Source organism: Topomyia yanbarensis, chromosome 3 (assembly GCF_030247195.1).
Source record: "Topomyia yanbarensis strain Yona2022 chromosome 3, ASM3024719v1, whole genome shotgun sequence".
In the NCBI taxonomy this organism is placed as follows: Eukaryota; Metazoa; Arthropoda; class Insecta; order Diptera; family Culicidae; genus Topomyia; species Topomyia yanbarensis.
The window spans coordinates 230,141,773-230,151,488 of NC_080672.1; the positions used below are offsets into that span (position 1 = coordinate 230,141,773).

The following is a 9,716-nucleotide window of genomic DNA, read 5'->3' on the forward strand; positions in this document are numbered from 1 at the left end:
TAGTATATGCAGGTACAGAGTATGAAAAAACATAAAACATAAAAAGGCATATAAGCTCTCGGTCTCCTCGATGCACCACTATCGAGGCGTAATGCAATAACTATCTTAAAGCAATCGTCTGTTAGAGGTCCTGTAGCACTGATGCACGCAATATGCTTGATGATGTTTGCAATACCGTCAAACCCCTCAACCTTGGGGAGGGATAACCCGAAACAGTATAATGGACCAAAATTGTCATATTAGTACTTTTATTTGAAACTAATCTCGTTAAGATCGGTTTGAGCGCCTCGTTTTTTTTGTAAGAAATGTGTCGTTAGTCGTTTAGACCTGAGACGAGACATGCAAAGAGCAAAAAATCGAACGTCAAATGCAGCCAGGGAGTAATGTCAAATACAGCCAGTCTATTTAAACTCTGTGTGACAAAAAAAAAGAGAGAGAGCATGTTGATTCGAATGAATCATATTCAACAATAAAATTTAATAAATAATTATGAAATTTCAAAACATGTTTAAAATTCTAAGTTATATTTCCCTCTAAGGAGAAAAATTGTGCAAGCACCAAAAATTTGGAATATTTTTAAACGGTTTATATTTAAAGAAGGATTAATTCCCTGCAACTCATTTTCGGATAGTTTTACTTCCACACCCTTTAAAAAATCTTGATTTAAAATGATTTAATTGCCTGTGGAAATCTTCTATACTGATGAAACGTTGAAAGTCTCATCGAAGATGATCGGATACGTTTTCTAACACAATTCGATAACTCTTTGGGAACTTACTTGGCTTCCTCCGAAAATGCCAAACCAAGGGTGTGAACGAATAAACCAGGAAGGTTAAAAAGTTCAGGGGTTTTATTAACCTTCCGGAAGTCGCACTAGTGCACTGAGTGCACGCTACTCTCAAAATCTAGTGAAATCGTCTTAGCGCAGCAGCGGCTGTCGTTCAGTGGGCATTTGCGCGACTTTCGGAGGTTTAAAAGCTTGACTGAGGAAAACTTTAATTCAATCGATTAACTAAAATTACTATTTCAAAGATTTCACAAAATATCAAATAGTCAAATATTAGAATGAAATATACAACATTTACAGTATATTTGTTTTAATTCTACAACTGTCTCAATTCAGTGGCGTAACCAGGCGTAATTTGGTTTGGGGAGAGGGGGGGGGGGTTGTTTGAAGAAAACTGATGATTTTTTTAAAATGTTTTATCAAATCCTACTCCAGTGGCCAACCAGTAGTTGGAGAGCTCGGCTCAGCTATACCGGATGGAGCGTAGTTTCTGGTTCGCTGGTTCCGGTTCGCTTAAGACTTGACCCACCGTTGGCGCTTCATTCGACCTACTCGATCTAGTCCCTGGCGGTGGAACTAGTTAGCTCACGGGACCGGCGATTCCAGATGATTCGTGGTGCCCGATACACTGGCACCTTAACCAAAGCTGTGGTTGCTCTCAACGTCTTCCCTCTAGCATAATCAACGTGATAGTAAAAGTTCGAGTAGATGATATATTCTCCAACCGCGACTTTTGCATGTTGCTGTCTTTCGGCTGCTAGTCAACACCATCTCTGTTTTAAGATGGGCAATCGTCTCTCCACATGCTCTAGTGATTCTTCGATTACATGGAACACCACATCATCTTCGAAATGGACAATAGATACATCTCTGGGAAGGTTCAGCTTCAATACTCCATCGTACACTGCGTTCCACAGCTTTGGGCCGAGAAACGACAGTCGTAATTGTCATTTTCCTATGTGTGTCTCATAGATCAGTGTTCGGAACTGAAAGTAGCTCTGTAATATTATGCAGAGTTACTTATGCTATACAGCAAATGGGCGATTGCTTCCCAGCTAGTACCGTTGAAGCATTCTTCACTACTAATGTAACTATCACGCAATAGCGATATGTAGACCTGCCTATAAGGAAGCCGAATTGCATGACAGGCCGTTCTCACGCTCTGAGTACTTGGTTATCCTGTTCACAATTAGTCTCTCTAACAGTTTTACGACTGTACCATAATTGACTTATACGCAGAAAGATCTCCTTGTTTTCCTGGCATCAGCAGCAACATCAGCTTCTGTCGCTTCCAGTTTTTTTATTATAAAAGAAAAAACAAGTCGAAAATTTGTACCCCCTCTCCCGCCCCCAAAATTAATTGAATCGAAAAAAAAAATTATTGGCGATGGCCAGTTTAATTTAAAAAATATATTTAACATTTAATATTTAAATAATAATTTTAGAAGTTTATTATCTGATCATTACATTGAAAACTTAATGTTTTAAACACAATGGGGTCTTTTGGTAAATTGTGGGAATGAGATGTTGTAACTTATCTCAGTGAAAATCTTATAGTTGACAAATCATGCCAATATCAAATAAAATACCTGCATGAAAACATCCACATCGCAACAGATGAAAAATCATGTTCTCCGTTGGCCAGTAGTAGGTCAGGATCAGTTTTTATGAGCATTTGATTATCTTTTGTGCTGTAAATTATTTGTATAGTCACTAAGTAGGATTGGAAATAATGAAAATTAAAAATATTGTCAAGTGAACAGACCTCGCTCTTATTATCACACCTTGCGTAGCCCTTTTCGAGTTTTAAAACGGAAGTATCTCTAGTACTCATCACACATCACTCGATCTATTGTCTTTTGTCTGGAAAGGCGTATTTGGGCATTATATGGCAATTTTCTCAACTAACTCGCTTGCTCACGGTGAATGGCGGCGACAAATAATTTGGGAGAACACCTTCAGCAATGTGATTCCTTTTGATTCCAGCGTCCATCTCGACAATTTCGCAAGTTCCTGGTTCTTGGAATATTTCAGAATTGAAGTCGGCTCCTCAGAAAACGGCTCCCCGGAAAACGGCTTATCGATTTTTACAAACTTGGGTTCAAATGGACGGTTAGTAGCGGACTTTGATCTGGTGAAGTTCATTCGAATCGGCCTTATGACTACGAAAATACGATATGTGAAACCTTTAAATGTCAAAAGACTTTCGGAACATTTCATGCATATCGACAATTGAACCACATATAATACTACGTTCACACTACGAGTTAAAACCTGTTTTAACGCTATCTTGATGACATTTTTCTTATTGCTAATTATTAAAACGTGTTTTAACTCTGTAGTGTGAACATACTATACATCGCCATGAGTCTAACTTGAATTGAAGATTGTTTCCTTATCGAAATTCATTGTGAATGCAACAACCGATTCTGTCTCTATCGGCTGATGCGTTTAAAGTAGAATCGGTTCAGAAGTCGGTCTGTATTAGCCTTTCCATGAGATGTTTGTTTGACAATTCACTGGTGGGTCCTTCCTTCCGCGAACAGTAAAATTAATGATATAATTTTGTTGTAGGTCAGATGAAGTTATTGGTCGGCACTGTCATGCATACGGTAAAATGTACCACCCTGTGAAGTTTCGTTTCCAGTGTTCCGCTCGTCGCACCATTTCTTGGAAAGCCGTTCGGCTCTTTCACTCTCGAATGAACGTATACACATATATTAGCTGATTGTCATCTGTCTGAAGGAATGAGTAGTCAGTTCGAATAAAGTCACCAGTTGAGGTAGAAGCCATAGCTCGGCAGTTCGTGTCTTTTAGTGGCAATAAATAATAGAAGTGCAGAAACGGTTTTTCATTTTCTGCAAGATTGCTATTAAGGATTTGGTCACAACATAATTTGGTGCCGTGACCAGGATTCTACGGCCTGTACGTGGCAATTTACCGTCATTACAACATCGCCCGACATTGTACCGAGCCATACCGTATCCGCCATCACGAGACGCCGTTATTGGGACAAAGCAACCAATTGTTCATGGGAAGAAAGGGGCCGCCATCACACTACTTCGTGGAAGCCAACCGTTTTTTACTGCTGTCGATCATAAATATTACAAGGCCTAATTGATTTAGGCAGCAGGCGTTACCGTTCACTGAAGGACACTACTGGTCTCGTAGTTTGTGAATCGCTGCCAACCCAACACTGTTGAGTGTCCTCGGTCGCTGGCAATTTCGATACGTGTAGAAATCTATCTACTTTCGAGTCGATTCGGAGCAACTTCTTGAAAATTTCAAGGCATATTGTTGCCTTGGTCAGGCCGAGTATTCTCGAGTGGTGCGGGCGCTGCGGCACCTGTTTCGGCTTTTCATGATGGATGGAGCTAAGAGTAAGCAACAGCTCAGCATTCGGCGAACGACATTGCTTGCGTCACTGAGCCGAGCCCAGCAGTTTCTACAGGGGTACGTGGCCGACCGCGATGCTCTGCAAGTGGCCATTCGGTTGGAGAATTTAGAAGTTTTATGGCAAGGTCTGGAGGATACTCAAACGGCTCTGGAGGAGATGGAAACAGATAACGAAGCGATGGTGAGAAACTTGCAGTTCAGGTCTGATTTCGCACCCAAACTTTTCGAAATAAAAGCTGGTCTGCTTGGTAAATTGCCTCCAGCAATTAATTCTATAAATGAGCTCCCTCTAAACCCCCCACCGCAAATTCACTCTGGTCTCTCTGGTCTAAAGCTGCCGAAAATATCTCTTCTTGAATTTACTGGTGACTACCAGGAGTGGCTTGGCTTTCATGACACGTTTCTTGCGCTAATTCACGCAAATCCCGACGTAGCTGCCATACAAAAATTCCACTATTTAAAGGCAGCTGTCAAAGGGGAGGCATCTCAGGTAATCGAGTCGATACCCATCAGCGCAGCCAACTATCCTCTTGCCTGGGACGCCTTGGTAGCTCGATATTCCAACGAGTACTTGTTAAAAAAACGACACATGCAAGCGCTACTAGAAATACCACGGATGAGGGAAGAATCTGCTGTCGCTTTGCACGGACTCGTGGACGACTTTGAAAGGCATATAAAGGTGCTAAAGCAATTGGGAGAGCCTACGGATGCCTGGAGTACAATTTTGGAACACTTGCTCTGCACAAGACTACATCATGAGACTCTCAATATGTGGGAAGCTCACGCTTCTACTCTGGAAGAGCCTTCTTACCCAAAACTGGTCGAATTCCTTCAGCGTCGCATGCGGGTGTTAGAATCGATTTCGGTAAATCACGATTCTGCGCAATCCGTTTTAACACCATCCATTTCTGGATCTTCAGGAGTCAGTCAACGATACAAGCGTCCAACTGAGTTACTGCTGTCTACACATGCGGTAACAGAAGCTACGAATGTCAACTCCCCAATCCATCCGACAGCCATCATGGGGCAATTGAAAAGGCTCTCTTTACACGAAAGAATGAATATGGTGAGCACAAAGAGGCTGTGCTTCAACTGTCTTTATAATGACCACTTCGTCAACAACTGTCCCTGCCAGACTAGTTGTCACATTTGTCGAAAACGTCACCATACACTTTTACACCCAGGTTGCGTTGATAACTCTTATGTTCCCCAGAATCGAGGCTATAGCAACACGGGTGGAAATTCACAGCATTCAGCACAAATAAACGTGGCAACGTCAACTATCGAGCATTTCACACCGCAATCAATCGCGGCTATCAACGAAGTTCAAGGGTCGAAAATTCTCGCGCACGCAGCACGAAATGAGAATGTGTTTATGCTCACTGTAGTTCTAATCATCGTTGATGCCTACGGTCAAAATCATTTTGCTAGAGCCTTGTTAGACTTCGCATCACAGCCCAACATAATCAGCGAACGAATGGCTCAAATTCTCCGGCTCAAGCGAAATAAGGTGAACGTTCAGCTTCATGGTCCAGGTGGTATTGCAGTTCGTTCCACCGACTCAGTGTTCACCCAAATTCACTCTAGGAAAGAAAACTTTTCGCGTGACGTAGAGTTCTTGATCCTACCGCGAGTAACAGCTGATATGCCTGCGAGCGATATTTCGATTGATAACTGGAGCATCCCCAAAGACCTTTTCCTGGCAGATCCAAACTTTAACAAGCGAGCAGAAGTTGATATGATAATCGGCCTTTCACATTTCTTTGCTTGCTTTAAAACTGCTGCACGCGTGCATTTGGCACAAGATTTACCCGAGTTAGTTGACAGTGTCTTCGGTTGGATTGTCGCAGGCTCAGGTGATCATATTCCCAACTCTGCTGATCAAGTGCAGTGCAATGTTTCAACAACTTGTCTCGTCTCTCTCGAAGAAAACTTAGAGCGCTTCTGGAAAATAGAGGAACTTCCCCCGCACTCGGATTATTCTGTCGAAGAACGCCAATGTGAGACTATCTACGCATCAACCGTCACAAGGGACAGTACTGGCCGATATACTGTGCGCCTACCACGCCATCCGGACTTTGATGCCAGGGTAGGGAACTCCAAACTGGCGGCGCTTCGAAGATTCAAACTTCTAGAGCAAAGGCTCGATCGAAATCCCACACTGAAGAAAGAGTATCACGACTTCATGAAAGAATACCTCACTCTCGGTCATATGTGCCAAACCCCCAAGGACGATGAGCAAAATTTCAAAGGTTACTACCTTCCTCGCCATCCTTAGTATTCGACGCATCCGCTAAAACTTCGACCGGTTTTTCCTTGAATGACTCACTTTATGTTGGACCAGTTGTCCAGGACGACCTCCTGTCGATAATTTTGCGATTCCGCACGTACCTGGTAGCTGTGGTTGCGGACATTGAAAAAATGTATCGCCAGGTCTCAGTGCATCCTTCTGATGTCCCATACCAACGAATATTGTGGCGATTCAATGAAGCAGACCCAATTCAAACTTATGATTTGTTAACCGTTACATATGGACTTGCACCATCGTCCTTTCTAGCCACACGCACCTTGCAGCAGTTAGCCGACGACGAAGGCGTGGCTTATCCCATCGCAGAGCCAATTCTACGCAAAGGGTTCTACGTAGACGACTGTTTAGGCGGTGAACAATCGGTTGAAAAGGCAATTCAGCTGCGTGACGAATTAATCGAGCTACTTCAGAAAGGTGGATTCAGTCTGCGAAAATTCACGTCCAACAAATTAGAAGTTCTACATGGCCTGTCCCCAGAGCAAGTAGGCACACAATCATCTCTTACTTTCACCTCCCAAGAAACGGTCAAAACATTAGGAGTAGGCTGGGAACCTGAACACGACATGCTTCGTTTCGAGTCCAACGTAAAGCACCCCGAGGATGTTGCAACCAAAAGGTCGATTTTATCGTCCATTTCGCAGCTCTTCGATCCGCTTGGACTAATAGCACCAGTTGTGATACGTGGGAAGCTGCTTATGCAAGAGTTGTGGTTGATGCAAAGTGAATGGGATCAACCAGTTCCAACGATTATCAAAGAGAAATGGTACGCGTACTATAAGAATCTTCCTAAAATTGCCGAATTTCGCACCGAACGCTATGCTTTCTTGCCGAATGCTTCAGTTAAACTGCACGTGTTTTGTGATGCTTCAGAAGCAGCCTTTGGAGCATGTGTCTACGCACGGTCAGCCGATACCAAAGAAAACATAAGAGTTCAGCTACTTGCATCTAAGTCTCGGGTCGCCCCCTTGAAAAGAATTACTCTGCCTAGACTTGAACTTTGCGCTGCTGTCATTGGCGCCCAGCTACATGCGCATGTGGTGAATGCTCTTCAAATCGAAATTAGCGAATCTCGATTTTGGTCAGATCCGACGGTGGTACTCCAGTGGTTACAGTCTCCACCAAACACATGGAAGACGTTCGTTGCCAATAGGGTTTCTGAATTACAATCCAGCACTCACGGCGCACGATGGAGTCACATTTCCGGTAAGGAAAATCCGGCAGATTTGATATCCCGAGGAATGAGAATGGACGATTTCCTTTCAAGCGATTTATGGAAACATGGCCCACACTGGCTTCGTCAAGCAGAGAATGAATGGCCTGCTCCGACAATGCTCCCGGCGTTAACCGACAACGTAGAGGTTAAAAAAGTTTTCGTCGCCGTGATTCATAACAAACCGGGGGTTAATCCAATGTTTACCCGCTATTCGTCGCTTGATAAATTGATTCGCGTAACTGCGCACTGTCTTCGATTTGTCGGTAACATGCGCTCTAAAACTCGCACGCATCCTAGCGTTACGACTGATTTGCTCCCCGGCAAGTGTTTATCGGCAAAACGAATATCGGATGCCCAATCACACTTAGTACAACTTGCTCAAGCGGATGCATTCCATGATGAGCTGAAAGAACTAAAAAGAGGAAATACTGTGTCAAAACATTCATCGGTTCGATTACTTAGCCCTTTCATAGACCAGAGGGGAACACTCAGAGTGGGGGGTAGGTTGAGATTATCTGACGAATCCTTTCACGCAAAACATTCTGCTCTATTGCCAAGCTATCATCCATTTACCCGATTACTTCTCACATCCTACCATCTCAAGTTGCTTCATGGTGGTGGCCAACTCACTCTAGCCACTGTGCGTGAAGAATACTGGCCCCTAAATGGAAGGCGGATGATGCGAAGCATTATACGATCATGTGTTAAATGTGTCAGAGCAGATCCAGTTCCAATCCAACAGCGTATTGGTCAATTGCCCGTACCCCGAATCACTGCAAGCAGACCTTTCACCGTTACTGGCGTTGACTACGCTGGACCAGTTTACCTACGAGCACCGCATAAACGAGCCGCGCCACCAAAAGCATATATTAGCGTTTTTGTATGTTTTTCAACGAAGGCGGTGCACCTAGAACTCGTCTCCGATCTAACAACCGCTGCCTTTCTAGCCGCTTTTCGGAGATTCACTTCTCGTCGCGGTTTACCCACCCACGTTCACTCCGATAATGGAAAGAATTTTCAAGGAGCAAAAAACGAACTACAGGAGTTATATCAACTGCTATCAAATGAGAACGAAATTTGCAAAATCCAATCCAAGCTTGCCAGTGATGGAATTACTTGGCACATGAACCCACCAAAGGCTCCACACTTCGGGGGTCTTTGGGAAGCAGCAGTAAAGGTAGCCAAGAAACACCTTCACCGCCAATTGGGCAACGCGAGACTTTCATTCGAGGATATGTGCACGGTGCTGGCGCAAATCGAGGCCAGCATGAACTCCCGTCCGTTGACACCATTAACAGAGGATCCAAACGATCTTAACTCGCTCACTCCGGGGCACTTTCTCATCGGAAACGCGATACACTCAATGCCAAATCCGGATGTCCGATGCATCCCAACTAATCGCCTCGACCATTATCAGCGAATGCAATTGCTGCATCAACAATTTTGGCATAGGTGGCGAACGGAATATCTGCAGGAACTGCAACGCGAGACGAGCGTTCGTTCAGCAAACACGAACATTAAACCCGGACAGCTGGTAGTCATCCTCGACGAATTCCTCGCGCCGCTAAAATGGCCGCTGGCGCGCATCATCAGTATACATCCTGGCCCCGACGATCTCGCTCGTGTAGTTACTTTGCGAACTGCTAAAGGCGTCATTCAACGACCGGTAGTAAAAATCTGCTTGCTACCAACACAGCATGATGAAACAGCGTCTGCAGACACATCGACAACAAAGGAAAACATCCCACAACCAGTCCCAACAGATGATGATCCGGATCACAGCACTGCGGAAGAAAATTTATATAGTCATTAAGTTTTTCTAATAATTCGCTTAGTTGTTTAAAATTATCTTAAGAAATATGCTGCTAGAAGCTGATAGGTCCGCCCGGTTGTACGCAAATAAGTGCAAACGAGGCCGCATCGAAAAATAATTGAAACTGACATTTCAAGGTGGTGGCGATGTTGTAGGTCAGATGAAGTTATTGGTCGGCACTGTCATGCATACGGTAAAA

The 9,716-nt window shown here is 43.9% G+C and overlaps 1 protein-coding gene across 1 annotated transcript; it reads left to right on the top strand.

Annotated features, from left to right (window-relative positions):
* Positions 1-4,151: 4,151 nt before the first annotated feature.
* Positions 4,152-9,517, top strand: LOC131687748 (uncharacterized). Its single transcript, XM_058971841.1, has 3 exons — positions 4,152-4,364; positions 5,397-6,435; positions 6,741-9,517. The coding sequence occupies exons 1-3, from the start codon at positions 4,152-4,154 to the stop codon at positions 9,515-9,517; spliced, it is 4,029 nt and encodes a 1,342-aa protein (XP_058827824.1).
* Positions 9,518-9,716: the final 199 nt, after the last annotated feature.